General features: G+C 39.7%; 2 protein-coding genes across 2 annotated transcripts in view; both read right to left on the reverse strand.

Annotated features, from left to right (window-relative positions):
* Positions 1 to 5,599, reverse strand: part of LOC139143047 (uncharacterized) — a 37,674-nt gene extending 32,075 nt beyond the window's left edge. The window contains exon 1 of the mRNA XM_070713224.1: positions 5,092 to 5,599. Coding sequence (XP_070569325.1) covers positions 5,092 to 5,427 — 336 coding nt within the window. The 5' untranslated portion in view covers positions 5,428 to 5,599. The remainder of the gene's footprint in view (positions 1 to 5,091) is intronic.
* Positions 5,600 to 17,785: 12,186 nt separating this feature from the next.
* LOC139144348 (adenosine receptor A1-like) lies at positions 17,786 to 18,784 on the reverse strand. Its single transcript, XM_070715049.1, has one exon. It carries the CDS (start codon positions 18,782 to 18,784, stop codon positions 17,786 to 17,788), a length of 999 nt encoding a protein of 332 aa, XP_070571150.1.
* Between the last annotated feature and the right edge of the window lie 8,690 nt (positions 18,785 to 27,474).

Below are 27,474 nucleotides of genomic sequence, written 5' to 3' on the forward strand. Positions count from 1 at the left end.
GAATCGGTATATTTCGTCGGTGACCTAGTCAGGAAATATCACATGGAAAATCAAAGGGTAGGCTGGAAAATCAGCTTCTGTTAAAAGTGACCCTCACCAAGATAGGTTTATAAAAAGTGACACTCCCCTTTGGACAGTTTTCTGAAAAGTGACCCTGTCCCAATTCCCCTGGCCCACCCTCGTGTAATTCTAATCGTGGACTGTGACCATGTACATAATTACAACCAATTTTGTCGTGCCAACAGAGGGGGCTGTGAAAATTTTGGCTAACTTTTTAGGGGGTTTTAACAAAAAGCCCATGAAATATTCACTCTTCTTGGCTACCCTGCTGTTAACAATGCTCGTTCTCACAGCACATCCAACTCTGGCTTATGCAATTACTGTGTTAGTGTCGGGCAAAAAGGAAATACGTTCCACTGTTTAATGAACGAGTAAAATTTAGTAAAATTTAGAAGTATAAAGAAAACACAAGTTTTCGACCTTCGTATGTTTTAATCTTGGTAAAAAATAAAATGAATAGTTAGAAAATCTTGTCAGACTTTCACGAAAACATGAGTTTAAAATTTTCGGTTCCAGCAACACGCTCTGGTCTACCAGTTTCGCATAACTGGGTAAACTTTTCATGAAAACAGGTTCTTGGTTCTGAATTTAAATGAACATGAACTGTTTATCAAGTTGCCAAAACTGAAAAATACAGTTCTCTTACTAAGACAGTTTCCTTTGCAGATGGGGAACACCCTAGAAATTGAGGTTTGAGACTTATGCTACAAATCTCAATTTCTAGGATGTTCCCCATCTGGAAAAGACAATTGTCAGTCAAGAAGCAATCAGACCATTGCTACCTACTAACATTACGCTGACTTTAGAAAATTTCACGTCCTAACTTATCTAATTATCATTGTATGTAAATGACTACTTAGGTTACTAGAAAAAAGGTAGCTGCTGTACAGATTGTTAAATAGAAATTGGTTCTAGGTGATATAATTTTGGTTGCGGACACAAAAATGATGTAAATCATTATTATTTATTATCATTATTAAAAATTCTTGAAAAAACGCACTACACATACGTCACAGTGCGCTGTACAGAACACACAAAAGAATAAGCGATTTTACAAAATACAAGTGTCAGGGATAAAACGCACCACACGAGCAGTCCTGCGGTGAAGAAAAAGTACCGCAAAGCATAAACAAATCACTGATAATACAGATTAAAAAGATAGGTTTTCAAACCGCGTTTAAAAGACTCAACATTTCTTGCAGTACGAATCTCTACAGGCAACATATTCCACAACGATGGCGCACACACTGAAAAGGCTCTCTGGCCGTATGCTTTACTGAATTTTCCGCGAGGTGGAATCAGACGTAACTTGTCTGCAGAACGGAGATCTCTGGTAGGAACATACTGCTCTATCAGCTCTGTCAAATACACAGGTGCAAAGCCTCTAATCAATTTAAAAGTAATTAACATAATCTTGAACTTAATACGTGCTTCAACAGGCAGCCAATGTAAATCAACTAGTGCAGGTGTAATATGATCAAATTTGCGAGAACGGCTGACTAAACGTGCTGCGGCATTTTGAAGAGATTGCAAACGGTGAAGCTGATCTTTGTTAATTCCATACAAGAGACTATTACAATAATCTAACTGAGATGTTACAAATGCGTGGATCAATGTCTCGGTAGTGTCCTGATCGAGAAGGTTACGGATCTTGCCAATTCTATATAATGAGTAGTAGCCATTTCTACAAACGTGGTTTATATGATCAGACATAGCACCATTCCTGTTTAAAATCGTGCCAAGATTACGTACAGAGTTTGAAGGGATGACATCAGTGTCGCCGATCCTTAGGCTAGATAGTCTCGTCGCATCAGATTTCAAGCGTGACGAGAAATGGAAATCATATTTTCATGGGCGTGAAATCATGGTCACCAAAAGTCTGTATAACTACAGGTCTGATACAATGTGCCACTTTACTGTGACATTTACTGCTGAAAATTAGCAAAAGCTCTGTGGACTTGTTTACACTGCCGTTACCTTGTTAATTGTTAAAATGAACACTGACCTGACAGACTGCTGTACATTATTTACCAGTACATTTGTGCTTAAGAGTTCACATAAGTACAGTTACAACAGGCTTGGGTACATTGCCTCTACATTTGTCACTGAAGTGATATCTAAGTCTAGCTCTGGTAGACTCATTTACATTACCTCTACATTTGTTGCTGAAGTGTTCACTGTAGTACAGCTGTGGTAGACTTGTGTACGTTGCTTCTACATTTGCCGCTGAAGTGTTCACCTAAGAACAGCTTTGATAGACTCGTGTATGTCATTGCCTCTGCATTTGTCGCTGAATTGTTCACTACGTACAGCTCTGGAAGACTCATGTACGTCACCTCTACATATGTCGCTAAAGTCTTCACTTCAGTTCTGGCAGACTCATGAGCATTGCCTCTACATTTGTTGCTGAAGGGTTCACTTAAAAACAGCTCTGGTCGACTCTCGTGTGTAATACCTACTACATTTGTCGCTGAAGTGTATCTTAAGCACAGTTCTGGTAGAATCATGTACATTTCCTCTACAATTTGTCGCTCAAGTCTTCACTTAAATACAGATCTGATAGGCTCATGTACAAACTTAAGCCTCTACATTTTCGCCGCACATGTTCAATTAAGTACAGCTCTAGTAGACTCATGTAGTTTGATACTCTTGTAACGTTATCTGAACGGCTACAATTTATCATGTATGCAATGAAGTTGCACTTTTTTACAATAAACACTGCTATTTTACAGGAAAAATATCATTCTGTGACTTAAATTTCCAAATTAGAACTGGCGAAAATGAATAAGGAGCAGAACGGTTCTGCTTCTGAAAGACCCTCCTGGAACAAATGCGTTACGCGAAGACGTAATCGACACATGGACAGCACTTCCTCGCAGGAAATTGGCAATAACTATACGTTGGATTACGAGATATGTTTCAAAACAACTTAAAAACGCCGACCAGAAAGCAATCTATTTCACGATTTCATTCATACGAATGCACTTAGAGTTATTCCACGTCGGGTACAGCTTCTAAAATAACAACTAACAAAAGTTTGTCATGAATTTTAATATACGGACTTCATGCCATGTGAGAGCACAATGGTGAATTGTGACGTTCATCGCAATGAAATGATTGGTGTTGACATAATCCATGAGATTTAACGTTGCACTTTTCTTTTCTTCGACGTGGCCGATGCATGATGAGAGCGAAAACGTGTCTTATTTCTAGTTCTTGAGGGATTGCCGTGTTACGTTTCTCCAGGGAAACTGTGCAACCACCAGGCCTTTGAAAAAAATGTGGCACCGCCAGGGTACCTTTGACATTGCTTCTGAAAATCAGTTGATACGTAAAAACCGGATATTATACTCACGTTCGCTGCAGCATAAACGGTTGTGCCAAGCAAACAGGAAACTATAACTGCAGCAAATTGTATTGAACCTGAGTCTAAAATGGATGTCAACAACGAGCTGGTAAAAAACGAATTTGCGGTTTTCCCTTCATCAGTAAAGCTGAAATTTCCCTGTGCTAGTTTAAAATGCTGTCAATTGTTATCATATGTGAAGTACGCCACTGACTTTATACAATTGAATTTAAGTGCGGCAGAAATTTTATTCAAATCCACAAAGTTAGTTTCCCTTAACTTGGTCTGTTATTAAGCACACACTCTGCATGGTGCGTTTAATTAAAGTGCTATTCATGGAATCGAGTTCAGTTTCTTAATAGGAGCACTTGTAACTATAACCAGGAACTTAAAAGCCTTGTCAGGTAAGATGAACCTTTTATCAGAGTAGAGTCTGTTACAGTATGGTATGCATCCAAGAGTCTCTTTGTTCGCGTGTGGTGACCTTGAAAATTGTGGAGTATTGAATATAAAGAACTTTTCTGTGGAAAGGAGTCGAAGTAGTGTTTTCCTAACTCGGCTGCCATATAATGAAACAACAGCCATACCCTCTCGACAGGGTCAGACTTACTAGACGTAGTACGTTTCCTATGGCTTAAGCCTATGTACGTACTAAAATGCAATTACATTTGACCGGCGATCTTTCTCGATTTGCTTTCATTTGTTGGATATCCGGGTAATCTATTTCTAAGAGATGTGATTCCCTTGACATTATTTAAATCTTAAAAGTACTATTATTACGAAAAGACAGTACACAGATACACGGCTAATAGAGGTCTTCTAGGGTGTGTTGATAGGAGCGTAATTGGTGGCGATAACCGCGGCAGATTCGCATCTGGAGAGCCTTACAGATCACAGGGGGAAAGAATTAGTGCTTCGAGGCAGGTGACAGGAATACATTTGTCGACTCAATTACCACAAACGAAGGTGGCGAGTCGTCATCTCTTCGGGGATTTGGTGTCTCACTCAGTGGTGTTCAAATTTGCATCTGCCGCACCTCTCGCCTTTTCTGGATTCCCCACATTTCGTACGGCAAACGGAAAGCAACGTCGCGTGAGCGATGCACGCAAGCGTAAAATGATGTTATCGTTCGCTCGGCCTCTGTAGTTGTGAAATTTCCAGTCTAGTGTCTTTTTGAAGCGAGAAGAAATCGAGCCATATTGCGTGCTGTGATTAAACCTCCGAGAAACGAGTTTTAAAGCTACAGAAATTAATAATTATTATCTCCACTTGCAACAATTTATATCAACCCAGCCATATTTTGTTCTACTTTGATTACCCAACACATTTCCATTTTGCTCGACGCGAACGCCTCTTTCAATGGAGGAAGTATTAGATTTTCAAAGACATTCAGAAATATAGGGCTATTTATTATTCCTTATTGACGTAAGTGGCGGTATGTTGTTCGTGGTGATAACAATTCCAAAAGGTCTATTTTGGTCACTGTGACACAAATCCCAAGCTAACGACAAAATTATCTGACAATACCAGAATACACAGTTTCGGAATTTAATGAAAATGTGCCAGAAAATTATTTGTATTTTTAATGTTTTGCGAAGCAGCACGGTATTTAAAAGACTATATTAAATTTAGTTGTATTTTAGCTGTACGCGAGGGTTGCCAAACATATTCCCTTTTTGACTTACCTGACACGACTGTGTGTTGTCCCTGTACGCTTCCGCCGATATGTACCAAACTCCGTACGATATTACGTAATCCGAGGGATGCGCCTCGCGGGTGGATGCGTTCAGTTCACACCTGTTCTCTCTCCTCCAGTAATTGAACGACTGGCAGTCCGAGATTTTCTCACACTCTCTGCCGCAGTCAACGCTGCTGAAGGTGTCCAGTTCAACGAAGACGTGATTGGCCAGGTACCGGTCTCTGCTCGTCGTAAGCGTCGAGTTCTCTGACAAAACTTCTTCGTCGCCGACGAAAAATAGTAAGAACGTGCAATAATACAGAGACGAATGCAACCTATGCATTTTCTCACGTTCCCAAAATTACAGTTGGTACTATTTTGTCGACAAGGTGGCTCAGAAGAAGGCAAAAATAAAAATCGAGACTCAAAAGCTTGAGAGCGTCGTAAAAAATGCAACCAACTGTCAACGCAAGTACAGAATCTACCACCTCGCTTTCTACTTTACTGTGCCAAGTGAGGAGGACAACATCTATATCAAATTCTCCGACGCGGGAAAATTGCGCGCGCATCAGATTGAGTCGTTCAGTCTGGTCCAATTTCTATGCAGCTCACGTACGCCGCCGAACTGGCGGACCTGGCTTTACCGAATGATCAGTCTGTAAGCGCTTTTGAAGATCCGCCAACGAGGTTTTATGGCCCGTGTGATCAAGTTAATTAAATATACTCGCGGCAACCGCAGCCCTTTTGAGTGAACCAGAAAAAAACCCAACGTCGCAGAGCGGTTGCGGTTACTAGCCGTATACCTGTACTCAGTTTTCTGTTAATTTTTCAAGTGTAACGACGATCAGAAGTTTAGTCGACGAAAATATGAGTTACAAGGTCGAGCCGATTAATGCGTAATATGAACTCCGAGTACTGGCTCTCGGATTCGGTTGCCCGTTGAAGATCTAAGCTGGTTATGTGCCTGATGGATAAACATATATGTTTTATTTGAGAATATTAAACTTGTACTCTTCATACTGTATATAATTATCTCTGTTTACACAATCATGAACGTATCCAATCGGAAGTGTATTAAGTAAAACAGAAACTGGCTATATCGACTTTACCAGGCAACGCAACTCGGACAACGCTTTATTTCATTAATTTTTGTAGAATGATTAGAATTTGTAGATTATTATGTCGCATAATTGCATCATTCTTGAGAATTGCTTTGCAGGTTGGCATGGTACCAGAGTGCATTAACACCAAACACTATCTTCAGCCCTCGAATAATGTGGCCAACAGAAAGCGCCAAATATGTGCAAACGATATCTTTCGTTTACCATGGCGCGGTATTTTTCGCGCCAAATCCGAACCATGTACTTAAGTTACTCAGTAAATAATGGTATTCTCAACGGTACAAAACTTTTTTCGATGATCAGTGCGGTTTCTCCCACGCTTAAGGTAGGCGGCGGGGGAGGGGGATTCTTTACATAGACAAATGGAACACGAAAATGGGCATTTCCGAAATCCAAGCTACAGTATTGCAAGATTTGACAAGTACTGCGAGCGATTGTGACAGCCGTTCTCGGTGGGGGACGTTGTAAGACCATGTTTGATATTTTACCGACAGCTATACAATAGGTCAGCTGAATTAGAGTACGGTATTGCTGCTCGGCAGTTCTTCCAAATGACATTGACCGTACTGTAGAGTCGACTGAAAAATTGATGCCTATTTCTTCCGTATTTTCTCAGGAAATTTTTGTCCCAAACTTTACCTCAGAAGACGTCGTGATGTCACAAGTGTTAGAAACGTTAGAATGGACTAGTGAGAAACTCAGCCGTGAAGAAGAACTATTAGTGAACAACCACACAGATAAAATCACAGTGCCGTCATTCACCGCGGGGATTAAAAACCTGAGTTCGTCAGGTTAATCACGTGATGCTTGGATTTATAAGGGAGGTACTCTGTCATTAATTTTCCATCGTCTACTAGAAACCTTCATTCGTGCGTTGGTGATTTAATTAACGACAAATACTTTGCCAATTTACATAAATATGCACATTCCTAATGAACTACGTCGGTATCGATTAGTCTCCCGATTTTGTCACGTTTCTACAGTAATTCAAATTTACAGCTGGAAATACGCGCTTTTTTACCGCTGCGCTGTCGAGATACAATGATTATATTTTGCGTTTTATTGAAATTCATGTTGTGTGACGTAAACCCCACTAAGGCTCCAAGCCTTTTACATTTCAGGTTTTTCTCGTCACATCAAGCATACATTTTTGCGCCAAATTCGATTAAGTCTGTTCGTTTTCGACTTATTTTTTTATTCTAGACTCGTAATGCCGTCGACTTGACTCAATGGCGACTTCAAATGACTGTCAATTTGACGTATTACGTCAATCATCCATTTAACACCGCGTTAGCTTATAAAATCTCCCGACAGTAACTGTTGCGATTTGCCGAGGGCGCTTTGAATCGCGTGTCACATCGTCTCCTATAAACGACACTTCATGTAGGCGGGAAAGTTGAGCCCGCCATTTACCAATAAAACACTCTTTTAACTTTGTTTCAGTTTATTAAATTTGAAAATGCTAAGACATGAGATGCTAATCTTCATTTATCCCTTTCTCTTCTTTTTTATTTTACTTCTATGTTCAAATGATTTTATTTTCATTCCGCCATCCCCGTATGACGCAGTGATGTGTGCCGTACTGTCGATCGAAAAGCTTCCATTTCCGTTCACAGGACAAATACGTTAGAAATGTTAGAGTATTGCGTCTTGTATAGTCATTTATACGCGTCTATTGATCATGGCGTTTGTATACATTGGCAGAGAAAACCCAGAAGATTATTATAGACGTGTCACATCTGAATCAGACGTTAAAGGGGCAATGGCTGTAGCCTTTTGTAATGTTTCAATTATTTCTATATAATTATATTTTCTCGATCTTCCCACTTATCAATATGCATTACATGTAGTATACAGCGTTCATTGTCTGACAAATTCTCGTTCGGACTAAAATTCGGCTGTCAACGATAATATTTAAAGGCATTATGCACACTCGTGTTGACAAGCTGAACACCAGGAATTTGACACGATTTTTGAAGAAGAACAAGAATCATCAATTTAAAAACAGAACAAATACTGTAAAATGCGTCAAAAGTTACAGATAATGGGCTTTGACCGAATAGCCTGATATCTGATTCCCCAACTGCACAGATTCATTACAAAATCGTACAAAATCAATTATCACTGTAGATATTTACACATAAGAGAAAGTTATTATGTGCGTCACACAGGCAATTTCGAAAGGTCCGAGGAATTGCATTGGCACCATGACACAGTGGCGCTGTTAATGATTGCTCGTTTGTCACAGAATATGGCTGAACGCGCGATATCGGACACTACAGGCTGCATAGAATGCGGACAATTTTGTCATTGTTGCATGCGCGGCTGTTACCGTTGTTGCAGCTTGTCGTCTGAGCCGTAAATGTGCCTTCTAGTATCCACTGTAATACTTTCAGTCGCCTACTAAGTCGTATTTTCGTCATTCTTGCAAGCGTAATTTCCAAGAGCGTAGTCTAAACTAGGACTAAACATCTATCTTTGCATATCCTAAAGAGAGAATTTCGAACAGCCCTATTATGACCTGATTGAACGCGCGACAAAAAATCATCCGAACGAATAGTCGGTCATCAAAGTCGTTCAAATCTCACTCAAGTAACTTTTTAGGGCAATATAAACGCTGAACCGCGGCACTTACATGGCAACCTGTTGCCAAGGCGACAGTATATTCGATTATCAGCTCACAATACACCGCTTTAATATGTCGCCGGTTGGTCTAAGTTGATAGTAATATGGGCGTATAGGAGAACTAGGCATTTTAAATGGTTTACAGTACGTACCGTCACTTTCATGCTTAATAGCTGTAAATCGGCATTTTTAATTAGGTATTGCACAGCCGTTGAAAAAGAGATTTGCCCTTAATACTAGAAGTGTAGCAAAATTTATATCATTTTCTTTTCTTCTTTCTTATTTTATTCTTAACCGCTTATGAATGAAATTACTGCAACAGTTTTCATTTATATATTTATTTATTGTTCTCAGTCTGACTCCAAAATACCTTTGCTTCCTAATTAGCATTTTATTGGTATGAAAGGAGTCATCGTTGCACATCCCTAGTCTGTTAATTTTACAGTGGAAATATTGCTTTTCATTTTTATTGTGTGTGTAAGCTTCTCTTTTTTTGTAACACCATGGCGAGATTTTGTGACCACACGAGTAGAAAGTTTGAAAAAGCCATGACGCAAAGGTCACAAAGCGATGCCGGCGATGACGAGAAACAAATCTGATTGTTTCGCCTGATCGAGTTCTATGTAATTTATTATTAACTTGCATTAATATACTAAACCCAAGCGCGTATGAATGTATGACTCCGCATTTGATATCTCGCATTGCTGCCCGGGACAAAGCTCTGAGTTTGACGAGGCGACAGATGTTAAGATTCCGCAGAAAAAACGGCTCTTTTGGCAGCCGATGCGCCAGTGAACAAGCGCGCCATCTATGGCCGTTACTTTTTACTCTTTCGTTTGATATTACTTTAGCATAGCTTTCTCGGTAGAATAAAACAGTTTCTTATGTACATTATGATAAGAACGGCTCCTGAACTTCAGACCTCACAGTTACAAAAGTCCCAAGAATTCTAGTCTACGTCTATAGGTTAGCAGCGTAATAGCTTTAGACAATTCAAGCAAACAGGTGACTTTGGCGTTAATGTATAGAGTTTGGGTGATTTTTGAACACTATATCGTGTTAGAACTGCAGGAATTACTGTTCTTTGGATTCAAACTCAGGTAGCCAAAGGTAAAACAAAATGATGATTCAAAAAGACCTGAAATCAAATTGCCATGTTCTTTGCTTAGAGGAACAGAACACAAATTACTGTTCACTAGATGGAAGAAAATTTCCAGTAAAGTAAAACTGCAAGTTCTTGAAGGAAAAGGTCTCACATACTGGTCTACAAATGCCATAAAGATGCATCACTACTGCTGTACAAATACTTGAAAATGCGCGCTAAATTTCATCATTTGTGAACTTTACAGCGTATGGAGAAGTCGCATTCGGAAAAAAATGTAACAACTTAGCCCGGTTATTGAGAGTGGGGATTTGACCGAGCGGTTCTGTCGGTTGCTTCTCCGCTAGGTGACTGGATGCCGTCTTTGTGGGTTCGAGCCCCGATTGAAGACACAGTTTTGTCACTCCTATCTTTCTGGGAATTACGAGAGAGGTTGGTGACATATGTGTCGTTTCATCATTCAACCTAAGGCGCATTTAATTTTATATGATTTGATTTGATTTAATCTTTATTCAAACTCAATAACACTATGATATGTATGAAGACCTTTTTCATGCCGGTTGAGTGTAAAATAAAGCAGAAAAGTAAAAGACTGTAGAGACAGAAACATTACATGGAAACCATTACGTCAAACTGCCATAAAATGATAACCAGAGGACCAAATGTTTTTACAAGTTCTTAAAAATAGCCCATGGCACGACTCAGAGTCCATTGCATCTTGAGAAGATTACTACGATCATTAGCTACTCCTGCCACCGCTAAAGTGTTTTTGTAAAGTGTTGTACGTACTGTAGGAGGTTCTATTGGAGGATCGTCGAGAGTGGCCGAGCAGGATTGAAAGGGGTGTTCACAGCATTGTCATTATCGAATAGCACTGTGTCGAAATAGCATTTGGAAATAATTAACTGGCTATCATTGATCCTCGTCGTCCTCCTTTATAGCGATAGAACACAGTTAATCTACAGAGAAAGATAGCTTTGCAGTTGAAATTGTGATACGTGCATCGTTTAGTAAAAGCACAATTTAGGCCTAGTGCTCAGTTTCTTTCCAAAGCCTGTCCACTCTATGTCATATATTACGTTGACTGCTAAATGTTAAACTTTGACAACACCAAGAGCACTGTTTGCTGCTGGTCTTGAGGGAAGGACCGTACCTTGAGACATCGACTTGACATCAGGCGACTGAATTTGAGACAATCTGGTTAAAGACATGAACTTGATATTGTCAATTAATCAAACACGCTCCCATAAGATAAGAAATTCAACGTCTGCATCAGCAAACACGACGCAATGGTCTGTAACTCGGTGTCGTAAATATAAGACTTCGTGGTACATGTATGTATACACATGCCTAAGGCCAGAGAAAAAAAAAATCTTGTTCATCGGATTTTTTGGACCAAGTCCCAGGAGCGGCGAGCGAAAATTTTTTTTTTATTTTTTTTTTAGGCTGAAGGTAAACGCGGTTCTCTGGCATTTTTGCACACATGCAGACAAGGCAAGATAATTGTTTCCCTTTTTACCAGAAATATCTCAGACAAGAAACACTGATACAGGTAACTGAATTCAATACTATATTTCCCAACAATAACATAGGCCATTACATTCACAGTTAGTGTTTGCACAACATATTGTGAGCATTTCAAAATTCTCTCAGAATAAAACTGAAATGTACAGCAAATCACTGAAATTCAACAATTCAGTATTGTCCTTTAATATTGTCCTGGTGGGACCTAGCATCTGAGTTTTTTCCATTTTACTTTGGCCCCATGTTTTGGCCTCTTTACCACTGTCTATACTCATATACACATTTACACAATGGTCTAACAACACATGTAACAACACTGTACTGTGATCGGAGTGAAGTTATATAGTCATCATTCAGATCGTACTTTAACATCGACGCAACCATGTGTTTTGTCATTGCCGTAAATTTTTATACTCTCGATGCAATTTTCATTCAATCGGATGCACCGTCCATCTATATCTGCTGTCACGATCTTGTTGAACAAATCGCCGAACGTAATATCAGGACAAACACTGAATAGCGTCTCTGGAACTAACTGTTGGCCATCATGTCGAATGTTGGCGATCAAATTAATACTCATGATGTGACATGTACTAACCTTTACAAAACGAGCAAATTTCTGGCCAAATCGACCCACTTTGCGTCGTGATTCGCCAAATTCAGACGTCACAACAACGTGTTGGCGGTCAACTAAGTCCGAACACGCATGAAGTCTCATTCAAAATCCCGTGCCCGCGAAAACCCGACACAGTGTAGGGCGCCACCAGCGGCAGTACTAAAAATATTTGTAATGCGGAAGTAAGAATTTGCCAGGATCAAAAAAAAATTTCCAAATATGCCAAAGTAGAAGCGGCGATTCCGATGAACAATTTATTTTTTCTTCCTGGCCTAATCAGTCAATGCACCGGTTTGTAGATCCAACAGCCGTCAGTTAGAAAAATATGAAACAACGAGTTAAACCGCTCATTTGTCCCCACAGTTTAGTTGAGACGTTTAAAGCACCAAAATCTTAACTTACACTTTCGGGTAATTTGTGACACTCTATTTCTGTTCTGTCAAACAAAAAATCGCGGTTCTATATATCACTGTGACCATGTCTTAAGTTACATGTAGGAGTCTATCGGTGCGTGAGACCACAGAGGAGAAATAGATAGCTTCTCATCAATTACTGTAACTTTGTAGGAAGTCTGGTCATCGCTGGGAAACGGTGCGCTCTCTTATCTTCTTGACGAACGTTTTGCTGTATTGCAACAGCCACAGTGACAGTTGGAAGTCGTGCGAACGAAATATCAGCGATGGATTGCCGTTGGGAGCGCTAAACAAGCGGATAGGGGCCAGTAAGCTAAACTAGAATGGAAAGAATCATGTGTGACCACCGTGTGAGGTCAGTAAACCGATGCCTAGTTTGCCTCTTAAGCACGATGAAATCCAAGATGTATAAAAGTCATACGTCACTGTGTACTTTTTCATCTCATTTCAAGATGCAAAACCTATACCTGCTTGCTTTCCTTCCGAGTGTGTTTTCATTACAGAGGTTCCGAATTTTCCTTATGGGCAACCTCGCGTGGGTCTCGGAAATCCTGGCAAGACAGACTTCAGACTGTGTTACTTGAATGAAACTAAGTAAGAAATATACAAGTTTATTCAGACATTGATTCATTGATAGTTACACGGCGGAGAAAATGCCCTTGTAAACTCTAGTTGTCTAGAATTTTAATGAAATAGTTGGTTTAAATTAGAATCCAAAATTATAGCTGGTGGGTATCTAAAATATCTGTGACCTAACGAGGTACGACAAGAGAATTAATCCCCTGATTAATGGCTTAGTTTATTGAAGACTGTGTGTTACATCAAGGGGAAATTAATCATTAAATCCGACAGTTAGCGTAATGTGTGAAGCTGCAGATTTTAATGTCACATGTAGTAAAAAAAACTAAACAAAATTTGTGATAGTGTGTTGTCATGAAAAGAATCCGATACACTAACTATTGCTCCTGTTGGAGTGAAACGCTTTTTTATTGGCAGCAACTCCAAGGAAAAAAATATTGAATTAGATGACATAACACATGAATTCTAAAGAGCACAGTGTTATTAAAACAAGTCCAGTTAATGCAATTACAAGACAGGGACGGTCGTAACTCTTCATCTTCGGTCGCTGGACACACATCGTTTGACGTTTAACAGAGAATATCAAACAATAGCAAACACGGTAAAACGTCACAGACTGCTATCTGAGTGTGAGATTGGAGTAAAGTACGAATTATGAGTGTTTCAAAATTCCAGTCAAGTTTCTAAACAGAGCGGGCGTAACATTTCTTTGAACATCCTAGGATATGTACATATTGAAAATACAATAAATGTTTTCTATATTTCTTTGAAATGTACGCTAGAAAGTTAATTTTTTTATTGTTCCGTACCATATTAGAGTTAGGCCTAACATGGTCTTGTATTAACTTAAATTGTGTGAGAAACTTGACATTGACTTTGAAATCCAGATGGCAATAATGTGCATCAGGAGCGCTAGGCCGTATATACATCACTGAGAAATGTTTCAATCAAGTCACATTGATAAAGTATCATGTGGATGTCTCTAATGCTACAACATTTAATTTAATAGAAAACGAGTTTTTCGGTCCTCGATGGAAGACTGCCAACAACAACAATGACTCGTGATATTTGCCCCGGTTTTTACGTAGATGTCAAGGTTTACCTAGATGCTAGTGATAAAGTATGTTTAGTATATTCATTACAGACGTACTGAATGAAGCAAATGCGGCATTTATTTGTTGGACGTCCAGATACAGATAAATATTTTTGAACAAGTATAATTAATCTGAGTAAGAGCTAGTCTGACTTGCCAAACATTTCTTGTCCGGGCCTATATAGATGGCCTGTGAGACCGAGGTCGCTTCTTCCAAAAGTCCCTGTCACACAATTTTAACTAATTTGGGATAATTGGATGGTGAAGTAATGTCGGTTTAATCTGCAAATGTAAGCTCATCTGCTTTGCTTTTTAAGTTATGCACTTATTTTTTATGAGTAATTTGTAACATTGCAAAATTCAGCTCTAGGGTACCTAACACTTGTGAGAAATTTGAAAAAAATATGAAGATCCAATTATCCCAAATTAGTTCCACTCGTGTTCTGTGTAAGGGTGTTCTACAAATGTTTCACACCTATAGCAAGACGAATAAGAGACTCTTTAGTATTACGGAAGGTTCACGGACTTAGGTGGTCTAGATTAGAACTAACTAGTATGAGTCTATTAGGGGCAACGGCACTGGCCGGTGACATCACAACTGAGATTCCCTTACTGTACTAAAGAGATTTCAGATTTATGAAATTGCTGTGTAATAAAAAGCATGTTTGTTTTGAAAACCGAAAATTGAAAACAACTGGGGCTATAAATCCTGAGGAAAAATACCTTGTATCTTTTAAACTTTAACCGCGGCATCTATGTCTCGTCTGATTAATCGTGAGAGGTGATCGTGCCTGCGATGGTGAATTCCATGGGGCGTTATACTACAGAGGTAGATGCAGGCTATCGGAACTGAATATTTATAAACACACGTTTTAAATTGTTTTAAAGTCATGCAGTGCGCATCCGGAGGCTGTAATTTTAAGTATATTAGTGTTGAGGTAGCAAAGGGGAGAAGAAGAATTTGATTGCTGTATTGTACAAGAAATCAAACAATTACTGACGAGTTTCGCAGTCTGAATACGAGAATATCATTCACCGCAATATATATATCGTTTTCCATTCACTGATTGGGTGTTGCCATTCTTTGAAAACGCTCTTCCAAAGTCCAACGGCCTTCCTGGTGAAGTACATATGACAATTGAGGTGTGCTCCATCAAGAGGTAGTACGTTTATACACAGACTGGTCTGTGATTAATACACTGACAGGGCTCCTTGTCTGTGATTAATACTGACAATTTAGGACGCCATCTTGGATCATCATTTCCAAAGCTTTTCAATGGTGAATATAATTGTGGTACAGTGAGACAAATAGAAGTGGATTCTGTTGCCGGTTGATGAAAGAACACAACATATTTTTATCACTTCGGCTCCTCTTTGCTACAGACTCTCTTAAATTTGTAATCGCAATTCTAAAAGTATGTTAAGCTTCACCACGTTAGGAATAGAATTATTGAACGAACTCAGTGGGCTGTGTTTGAAAGATTTCAAGGCGCCCGCTACATTTTATGTAATGACGTCATTTTCTCGACATCGCGGCATCGGAGTACAGCAATTCTTTTCACTGGAAATTCGTTCTCTCTGATTTGATTGGCCGCTTTAAACACAACACGCGAAGAAAGCTGTACGCCGCCCGTTTTCACAGTTTGAGGAGAAATGGTCTGATTTGTCACGGGCTACGTGACAAATTTGCTTAATTCCGACGGGAAATTTCTCGGGATGGCCTGTACCACGGACAGCAAAGAACATTAAAGGATTGCAATTGTCAAAATATTATTCATAGCAAAGAACAGAGATTATTAAATCACACTACGCAGTATATTAATCATCACCGACTCTTCATCCATTCATGACAGAAAATCTAAATAAATTACACCAGGGAGTGTAGAAAATGATGAATACAAAGTGGTACGTGCTGACAGTGCTTGCTGGAAAATGAAAGAAAATACTAGTATATTTTTACAGAAGTATTTTTTATCTTTACAGATATTATCGTTCGTTTTTAAAAATGTTAATGAGAACAATGGCGTTTCAAAACAAATTATTTATGAGTCCACGGCGTTTTTCATGCTTTATTACAGTTCTATTGCTGTCCTTCACAAAGCTATTATTGGGTATTACTGGCCTACTACAAAGTTATTATTTCTAGATAACCTAATTACAGTGGCGGCTGCATCAGTCTATGAAGGATTTATTTATCGAAGTCCATTACCGTAAGATCTGTCAGTCAGTCAGTCGACAATCTCTCGCTGATTGTCACTGTCCATCTTAACTTGTTTTTCCATTATTTATAGCAAATTTATCACGTTAAGGTCACGTGTTATTAACAATGACACTGTAGAACTTGAATGATGGCACCCATCGCCGTAGCTGATTTAAACGGGCTATTCTGTGACCGCCGCAGAAGGCCAGCAGCCCGCGACGAGAAAGCTTTGCATGTTGTTAACGTGGACAGTTGCCAGGCACCGCTCTGACGTCAAAAAAACGGTTGCAGGTTTTATAAAACCAGCCGAACTTTCATTTCCTACTCCCAAAATAATGCTGAAACTCTTATCATGCAGGCATAGCTATGAAGTTAGTAAATATTGACGTTATTATATATCCCATTTGGCAAACAATGTACAATCTGTGCTGAGCGACTCACCATGTTCAGGCAAACAGAACCACAATTTTATTAGCTGTTTGGCAAAAGAACGACCAAGAATCGTACACACTTTGTGGTGTTTACTTGCCGCCTACATCGTGAATGGAGCCTGCGTAATGTTAGCGACCGATGAGCGCTGTCGCACATTGCCGTGTTTGAGCGGGCAGTTATGATATAAATCCTACTGAATTTTATCATCGCGTCATTTCATTTACTTTCGGGGTTGCCATGGTATCAGAGCCTGGTCAAACACGTGATATTCACACTCAGAATCCACAGCCGCAAATGTGGCTCGTTTAAATGGATGCAAATGTTTACCCATATTTAAGAACAATTCACAAACGGTGGTAACCTTAGAGTGCTGGCGAAATATAATTCGTGCTCACCATGGAAACAAATTTTACAATATGACTAGATTAAAGTCACGGTTATCATTTTCTCGGTGCAACGTCACAGTCTGTGATTTCAAGTGTTTTTGATAGCGACCCACGTAGCACGAACAAACGACGAATCACTGCTCAGGTTATAAGTTCAGGTAAAAAAGACAAACGCATTTAAGCGTCAAAAGTATTAGGTTCGACAGGTTGGCTTCAATGAATGAGACACAGTGTACTAGTATTCTGACAAATACACACGAATGACATGGAGCCATTTTTCCTAAAACGAATGAACTTCCAGTGGATTATGAACGCACATCTGGTTGTCTGTTGCGGCTTCTAAAACGCTCGGTGCCACCTCAGCATACCTCAGTTCGATAGCAGCACCGTTATGTCAAACATTCATGTGATTTCAAGAAAAAAACACGCAAACAAGCAAAGCCGACCTGCTTTTGTGAATGTGACCTACTGTCGAACATTTACCAGTCTTGGTCAAAGGGTCATGTTTAACCACGAGACAGCCACTTGTCACGGCTGAGCACCGAGGCGTGATTTCAGTTTGTTTCTGATAGTCTTATCCATACGATGTACCTGACCTACGGAAGATTTGTTAATGACAACAATTAAAACAGTAGTGGCACGTTAAAAGTTGTCGCATCGTGGTGCGAATTTCGGTGATCCTCAGCAGGCAGACCGTCGGGCCCGCGCTGTAGATGGCGGTCAGAAAAGTGACCACAAGCAGGACGTTGTAGCCGTCCCAGAGCGACGGATTGAAGTAGGAGACGTTCAGAATGATGATCATCGGTAGCCAGGCTATTATCAATATACTCATCGAGAGGTGGAACAGCAGAGCCAACTGCTTCTGGGTGTTGGTCGATCGGGCCGTGGCCGACCCTCCAGCGATGTTGCTGTTCACGAAAGTCCTCTTCAGCAAGCGCAAAAGCAAGAGTCCCGACGTGTGCGCGGCGACCTGAAAGGGAATGAGGATGCCGTACATGAAGACGCAGAAATATCCCATGGTTGGAACACCTAGCGGGGTACACTTGAAATCCACTTCGTCTCGTTTGTCACGGTAGCGGTTGACTCCCATGGCCGGAATGAAGCTGAAGACGACGACTACAAGCCAAACGATCACTGAGACCACGATGGCTGGCTTTATCAAGCTCAGTCTCACGCTGTCGAACGGTCTGCGAAACTGAAAGTTGACCAGCAGCACGTACAGAAGCATGGAGGCGGTAATTGCGGTGAGCGACAGGACGAGGAAACAGTAGCCGATCACGCACACCCAGTAGTCGTGCAGGGTACCGGTGTTCAAGATGGCAAGCAGCAGGGGCACCGTCACCAAAGCCGACAAAATACAGGCGGCTTCCACGTTCCCATGCATGTAACCGCCGACATGGCGTAGATGCGAGTTCGCGATGAAGGCGCTCAAGGAGAGACTGCAGACGATCACATCATAGAGGCACATACACAGTATGATGACGGAGAGCCCGACTCGAACTTGGTAGACAGTCTCCGGCAATTGCGTTCCGTTGACAACGCTGTCTAAATTTTCCGTGAAGCCGACGGTTATACTCGCGTTTGACTGCATATCTTCGGTCGTGGCCATTATCCTCCTGGACTTTGAATATCCATTTGTCAGAGGCAACGTGCTGCTCCAACGGTAGAATGGTAGTGTAGTGCGAGCCTTTTGACCTCAACTTCTGTAGTGTGTATCTTTTTAGCAGCGGATCGCAACTGGCAATCCTGTACCGGACACGTAAATTATCATGACAGGTGCTGGTATGTTTGTCTCCGGAGATGGACAAGAGAAGTCTTGCAAGCAATAAACCACGTGCATCCTTCACCAATTAACTTATTCATGCTAACCAGCAGCGCCCTAGTTTATCTCTTGACATTATCTGTCAGGTATTTACACTAACTGTAACGTTATCCAAGGAACCACAATTCGTCCATTGCCAATCAAAAGCACGTCTGTCCAGAGACAGAATCGAGCATGCGCGAAAAATCCGCGAAAAAAGACTCAAATTTGTGCGTACCAATTACAACACTTCTGCTTTTTTATGCGAAGGTGACCCGGATGACATAATTGCTCTGGCGCGATGTTCCAGGATTCCACCGCTGCAAAAGCAAGGTTTAAAAGACTCGTTCTGTATCAAATAAGAGTAGGGGAAATTGCAGACGTTACCTCACTACATAAATGAATTAGAGCTAGACTGGAGAGGCCCACGACGACGCGTGTGAATTAGTAAAGTGTTACACAGCTGAGCACTTGTGCATAAAAAAACACCACGAGCCATCTTTGTATATGTCCCATATCTGTAGTAAGCTTCCGAAAATTAAGAATAGCTTTATCGGATTTATACGTGCATTTTTAAATGATAATCTTAATTTTTGCGTAAATTCTCTCAAATTGTAAGACCAACCATAGCCGTCAACATCCAACCCCGTTTAATTTAAATATTGTGTGTGCATAATTGTTCAGGATTTAGTTCCACCGAGGTCCTTCAACTCGAACATATTGGGGCTTAATTAAAAGAATTCATCAAATGTAAAAGCAAAAAAATTCACCGCCATGATCTTGCTTGATGTAGTACTGTGCTACGCTGTCTTCGTATTAAGACCAATCTTAATAGAATTAAATGCAGATGTGCCTGATTGACTATTTAAATATAATTAATGGACGAATTGGTCTGAATTATGCAAGACATGTTTAACAGCATTTTGCTATGTATCCAGTTTCAGCATCAACACTGTCCAATGTGGATTTCTCGCAAAGCTCAGTTCTTCTTTAGATATGCGACCGGAAAGACGTCATATGTCTGAATTCATTACATATGCAAATTAGCATTCATTTTTCAAGTGATACCCACACAAAAAAAAATAATCCGATAGTGATGTTTGCTTTAATATACCGAATACGTGAACTTTGGGAGGGAAAGTTTAGTTATTGGTGATATCGTAGTCTGGTAATGCATACAGGCAGACACAGATGCAGTGACGAAAGGCCATTCCGAAGGGCCCCGGCATATGTGTGGAATATTCCAACGAGATACGCCAAAACGGGCCTTTTGAAACATTCCTATGTTTGAAGAAAAATACTATGACAATCCAAACACAGACATGCCAAATCGTGTCGCAGAAACAATTCATTTGAAGCTCTTACCGCCGACTACCATGAGATTTGTCATCAAAGTCATAGAGATACATATTACTTCTCCCAAGTTTAATTTGTAAGTTTCTTTTCAACCAAGCGTGCATAGGGGCATGGGAATTTTTATAAGGTTGTGACCAAGTACAGTGTTTCTTTTGCAGTGCCTCTCTTTTTTCTTCAAATTCATGGCAACGCTGTTGGCTATTATTACTCGAAACCTGGTTATATATATGTTTCCCTGGAGCTTCGTGTTTTCGCGTGATTGAAGTCACATTAATATTCAAAACCGTTGAACAGAATTATACAAACAATGTCCCGCGGCCATAATAGAGATATACTTCGGCATATTCATTCTTTTCTAGGTCGTGTTTCACATTGGTGATTTAAACAATGCCCTGTGAAATCTCCATCACGATTCGTTAATTATCTTCATCATGATCACATCGCTCAAATTTCAAAGCATCATTTACCAAGGTGTATCGATAGACCGCACAGGTGTTTACACGTAAGGTGCGCTTGTGACGTGCCCTTTGGTGCGCGTACCGTTACGTATAACTCGATCGTCACGAAGCAAGGACGAGATTAATTAATACACTTTTTCTATCAAACAATTTAACAGGGATAGATTTAAAATCCGATTACACGATTAATGCGAATGAAGGTCGACTCGCTCTAGATAAAAATTGCTTTATTAATATCGGAGATCTGTTCTTTGTTTGGTTGCCGGGAAACGTTTAAAATTTGTTGTTTTCATTTGCGGGATATCATTAATACAAATAAAATAATTGAGGCACATTAAAAAGGCCAGATTGACTTCAATTTACAAATCTAAGTGATCAAATTCCCTGAACAAGTGAACAACATTGCGGTCGACCAAAACACTGCAATACCCGATCACCACAGAAACCGGAGTTCTCGTCGGCTATGTCGGGAAAATTGAAGAGCACTCAACTACATGGACACAAGAGAGGCGGCAAATGCATTACATAGGAAGGAAATCAATAAATTTGAAAATCAAACGACGCAATAAATGTAAAAAACTCCAACAACGTGTGGATGTGTAGTATGTTTAACAGTTCCACATAGCTGATTAGCTTGGCACTATATTGCGGTTAACGTTGGTGAACGTCACGGTAGCGCGCACTGACGGTTGGCCAACGTTTCATACTAGATCTGTCGTTTAAGGTAGAACGCGCCTCAGGGACAGATAGTCGGACTCTCAAATTTCAACAATTCTTTTCTGACCTAAATCCAAAATTTAATTTTCCGCCCATAGAGTTAACTCAAGAATGGCGGCCATTTTTGAATTTCAAATATCGCAGAATGTTTTCGCTAGTTCTAAACTTTGCACTGTGACCCCTGATTTTTATTGTCGATTTGGTAAGAGAATGGTTGAAAGTTTAATTCAGAAAAGTTTGAGCAAAAGTTTAAGACTTTCACTGTCGAGGCGCATACTACCGTAAGGGGATTGTTGTTTGATTTACATAGAAGATAATTCTCTCACATAATTTTAAGTGAAAGACTGGCGGTTTGGACCCGACTAGACTGTTAGTGGCAGCGATTATCTTGGACATTTAACGTAGAGAGATCATTAAGAAAAATTTCACGTGTTGTTCTGTGACCCAATTAACATTTTCTGATTGCATTCTTGTTTTTCTGGAGCATGTCCAAACAAGGATTGTGCCTGTTAAAGGCTTATATGTGAGACAGAAATAGTTTGCGTTTATATTAAACTAAAAGATTGGAACTGGCCAATCGCTAATTTGGAGTAAAGTTGGTGCCCCATTCATGTTAGTTTGATCAATTTGATGGCATCGCGATCGTTGTACTGTGACGTGACAAGTCTTTGCCTGCCGTTTCGTCGTGGGCGGAGCTAACAAAATCAATTCACTGTAATTATGGCATGAAGACCGGGAAGGTATTTTTTCGATAATAGTTCATCAACCTTTTCAACCTCCATTTCCTGTAAAATTCGACGTATTTTTGAGTGTTTAATTTTTGTTATTTCTGTATCATATCGGAATCTCCTGAACTCAACTCATCATTAGAGTCTGTGTGCAATATTCAATGTAACTTTTGACGGCTATTAAGGTATGCGCCTGGAAAATGTAAGAGTGATTTAACTTTCGCTCAAACTTTCCTCGAGGAATCTTTCAACTTTTCTCTTTCAAAATCAAGAGTGAAAATCGGGGGCCACCGTGGAAATTTTGGTAATAGAGAAACAAATTACCCAGAGATTTCTCGATTTTTGAAATTCAAAATGGCCGTCATACATGTGTTAACTCTATGGGAAAAATAAAATTTTCGATTTTCGAAATACTGAGCCGGTGAAAAGTTTTTTTTACACCAAGAGCTTTAAAATGAACCCCAACACGTGGTAAATCAGAAAAAGAATGGTAAAAGTTTGAGAGTCTGGATATCTGTCTACGGGCGCATGCTATACCAAATATTCGTCTGATCTAGACTTTCATTGTCAACAACGACATTGCAGCTTGTATTACTTGCATTCTGTTGTATTTCAGTATAGTTTTGGGAGAAGAAAGGAAAAACTTATCTGTTCTTTAGAACAACTATAATAAAATATCATCGGTAGTTTTAGCTGTTTTGTCTCTTATAATATATACACACGCCGAAAACAGAAGTTGAACGGTTCATTGACACCTTGTTACAGAATACTGTTCCGTAATCAAAACTGAAGGTCACCACACAATCTCTTTGGTTACAGATGCTGTCAACTACCCCACGCGAACCATTATATGATATTCAAAATGGCAACAATAACTCTCAGGAAAAACCCGAGTTTTAGATTTTGACAAGGATTGTGAAAGCTTGATATCTCAGTAGGTTTCAAAGGAAGTCAATGTACAAGCTGCAAATTATCAAAGACTTGAGAGATTTGAGAGGCAGGAAATTTTCCCCTATCGTACGCTACCGCCGTTGAAGCAACAACGAAAGTGCCATTCTCTCTAATGTATACGCTTCTTATTTCTGTGAACAGTGAAATTGTTCAATATCTTTTTAACGTTAATATTCGGCATTATTTATACCCGTTTCCCCAGAATGACTTCTAAAAATCACTTGAATGAATTAATCAGATTTTTGGCCCAGAGAAATGATATCAAAAAATTCACGTGACATTACTCTTTTCCATAGGTCATAAATTATCGGATATTTACGTTTTCCGGGGGAACAATTGTACTTGAACAGCTCATGTATTAATTGGATTAAATTTACAATCCAGTGACTAACGTTATTTTCATATTGTATAGAAAAGCAGACCTTGAATTTCAACTCATTTCGCAGACACGCAGCAGGGGCTAAACTGAATACGAGCTGCACGTTCACAGCAAAAAAGGAATTACCACAAAGGTAGAGCTTGCCTGCCTTTTTTAACTTTATCACCAATTATATCATCGCTTTGTCAATACCAGTCGATTTTGTGACATCATTCCTCTATCATTACTGGGCCGGGAGGGGGTACATTATTGCTCAAATAGAAGTTCCATTTCTATCAGTAATTGTAAATACAGATTTTTCAAGAAGGAAGATTATATCTGACTATTCCAAGAAAAATGCCAACTAGCCCAGCAAGAATTCAGCCTTCGCAAACGACCAGAGGACTTCCCTACAGAACACAGAGCAAATACCTACATAATTTTCCCAGTTATTGTAGTATTGACAGCTGAAACCAAGCCCGATTATTGACACGGGTCGATGAATATTGTAATCTAACCGTTGGACAGGTACTTATGCATTCCATGTGTAATAACTATAGATATCATGTTGCCAATTATAGAAATCTCAAACATTAGAGCTGTTTTAATCCTTAACATATTTTTACAGCTGCGTTGAAACGCTCAAGTAGCTGTAAATACCAGAACGGCTTATGACTGTTATGAGTGTCGTAAAATTTACTGCCATCGTTGAATTATGTATTCATGCCAATGCAGAAAATTGAGCGGCGAAAATATTTCAAATCATAAAAGAGCGCTTCCTTCAAAACTAAAGATAGTGAAATATGAAGTTAACTTTATTATACAAAATGAAACAGAAACTCTGACAACAAACAAGCAAACAAACAAACAAACAAAGAAACAAATAAACAAACAAAAATGGGATAGATGGATTATGAGAGCGGGTAACCAGAGGTCGGTCAATCACACGCACGCACCCTTCGCAAACTCCAAGGACGAGGGCGCTTGGCAACATTAGTCAATATTACACTATATCAACAAAGTGCTGGGCAATCTTGACGACATGTAAATAGTTATGAGTTTTTTTACATCTTCCATACAGAATAAAACATAAAAAAATCGCCCTTACTGTAACAAAATAGAGCGCGGTTTGGAAAGAAGGAAGAAATTCACAGTAACTGTAACAGTCGGTAGACTTACATGACGAAATTAACAATTTGGAAAAATTTAAATTCCGCGTAAGGTGGATCACCGAAACAAGTAAATGCACTATGTACATAATGGATCATCGGCGCCGTTTCATTTTTATCTGCCCTTGGGTGCTGCACAGCTGATGATATACAGCATTAGACATTCGACCCTTTAAGTTTAATTCACTTTCGCTGCTTTTAAGAGACACGGTGAAATATTTCCCATCGTCTGTGACAAACTGCTGAAAATATTAAATCTTTCATAGTGCTGAAAATCACTAGATTTAATGGTCTAGGTTTTTCGATGGCAAACGTTGCTTTCGCTGAACGACGTCATTGCATCAGTGGTTCTTACTGCATCCACTTACGTTAAAGAGGGGCACATCCCATATAAAGGGATTTATGGAAAGATTTGCATTTGACAAGCAAGCGGCCCATACCACAATTTGAGTCTGATCGTCGTATGACCTTTGGGTACCAATACTTTTCAAAATGACGTCATGGAAATTCGAAATTGTATGATGATGATGATGATGATGATGATGATGATGATGATGATGATGATGATGATGATGATGATGATGATGATGACTGCGACAACGACAATGATCATTATGATGATGATGATGATGATGATGATGATGATGATGATGATGATGATGGTAAAGATGATGATGATGATGATGATGATGATGATGATCATCATCATCATCATCATCATCATCATCATCATCATTATCATTCAAAAAATACTACATCGAAGTGGAGGAGATTCACTACCACGTTGCTACCGAGAGGATTCCAGTGAGTAGATGCGCCATGTCCGAAATTTTTGTTGTGTAAGCGTTCACATTGGAACGTTACACCCGTCTATATTTTATCTTGTTCAAACTTACACATGCAGTTCCCCGCTTTGGTCAATGATGGTACTCTTTTCCACATTCTGCAGTAAGAAGTACATGTGTATGAACTAACTTTAGTATAAAGTGAGATCATAATGAACAAATTGTAGTCCATGAGCATTGTAATGCAGTATACGTACTTCGACCGACGTCATGCAAAGAGATAACGATTCTATATGTCCTCGGCCAACACCGAAGAAGCGGGCTAATGGTGTCATTAATATACATCTCGCAGGCAACACCACGCAGGGCCTGTCAAATTAAAGACAACTGCCCGTCGATTTCAAAAAGCGTCTGAATACTCTATGATGAAATTTTTAGAGTTATCGAGACGTAAGGTAATTGGTCTGATGCTTCAGTACAATAGCAGCAGGGATGATACATAATGGCTCACCATATGGTGTGCGACTTTATAAATTCATCATCAAGGCGGCCCTTCAGTTACTGTACCTTTGTATCCTCGATTTAAATCCATAAGGAGCCTTAGCATTGCAAAGATGCAAAATAATTAATGACAAATAAATGATAATTGAATGACAATACGCAGTGTACGCCATCAATGGTTATTTGACAGACTGCCCGAAATAAAATTTATCAGTTGCAAAAGAATTCAACGACGAAATTCTAACACAAGTAACCCCTAAAGGTATCCTGAGACGGCCTTGTAATATCAAAAGGAAAGTCGAGAACGATTCACATTTTAAATGCAAATTATCACTTATGACGAGCGTGATGATAAATTAGAGACGCCCCGTCCTGCAAATAAAAAGTTTGTATCAGCTTCTCGCATGGTGCGTCACTTTCCGAGAACAAAGATGCCCGTCATTGAAAGGAATCCAACTGTTCCGTTATTAGGCTGGAGGAAATGGGACCTTGGACACCCCGCGCATTGAAATCATGTGTTCACGTGTTCACCTTCAACGAAGACAAACAAACTACGGCACTACTAAAGTGGGATACTCTGTTGCCTCGTCAAAGGTGGCAGTGGTGTGCCACCAACGGCGGCACAAAATGGTGACAAACTGTCTGACCGTTTTGAATCCTACAGCAGGGTACATTTTAGAACCGAGTTACCATCCCATGGTACCTATTCACAGATTTTGCCCGATTTTTCGAGTAACCATGCGCATGCGTAAGCAACTGTCAATTCATTTCGGGTCGTCGCTATCTGATCAGGCATGATAACGCCCTCGCAAGACAACTGAGAATCACTTACAAAATGGCACAAATCAAGTTTATTACCGGTGAAAATGAATCATCATCATCATCATCATCTCAACCAAATTGCTAAAATTCATGGTCCCAGGGGTGCAGTATTCTCCTACATGTGGTAACACTGGGATGAGTTCGCAGGGTAATGTTACACTGAGTTAGTACCGCTGATTTGTCATTCGCTTATGGCCGGAACGTTTTATAATTCAGCCCCGGTTGAAAATGTCGCAACACGAAAGTAAATCCAGATTTGTCCCCAGGGTGCATGGCATTTAAAATGTGAATTCAAAACAAACGGTCGATTCTAGAAGGGATTGAATTAAAACATTAGCTCCCACCAGAATAGATAGTCAATTTAATATAGAAAATTAGAAAATTGCTCACGCCACATAATAGAACAGTGTATTCTTGGAATTGTGAAATGATTGAGATAGCAAGCAATGATTCAAAAATCAAGGAGAATGATATTAAGACTCACTTTGATCGAAAATTGTGAATACAGAATGATGAAGTTTTGCCGTACCTTGGACACAGTACAGGTTAATGCCTGAATAATCATATTGATTTATAACGTCGATTTAATAAATCGTATCAAATTGAAAAATATTTTGCAAGTAATACCAGCCAATGAATTCGAATTAAAATCT

This window comes from Ptychodera flava, chromosome 11 (genome assembly GCF_041260155.1).
Source record: "Ptychodera flava strain L36383 chromosome 11, AS_Pfla_20210202, whole genome shotgun sequence".
Taxonomy (NCBI): domain Eukaryota; kingdom Metazoa; phylum Hemichordata; class Enteropneusta; family Ptychoderidae; genus Ptychodera; species Ptychodera flava.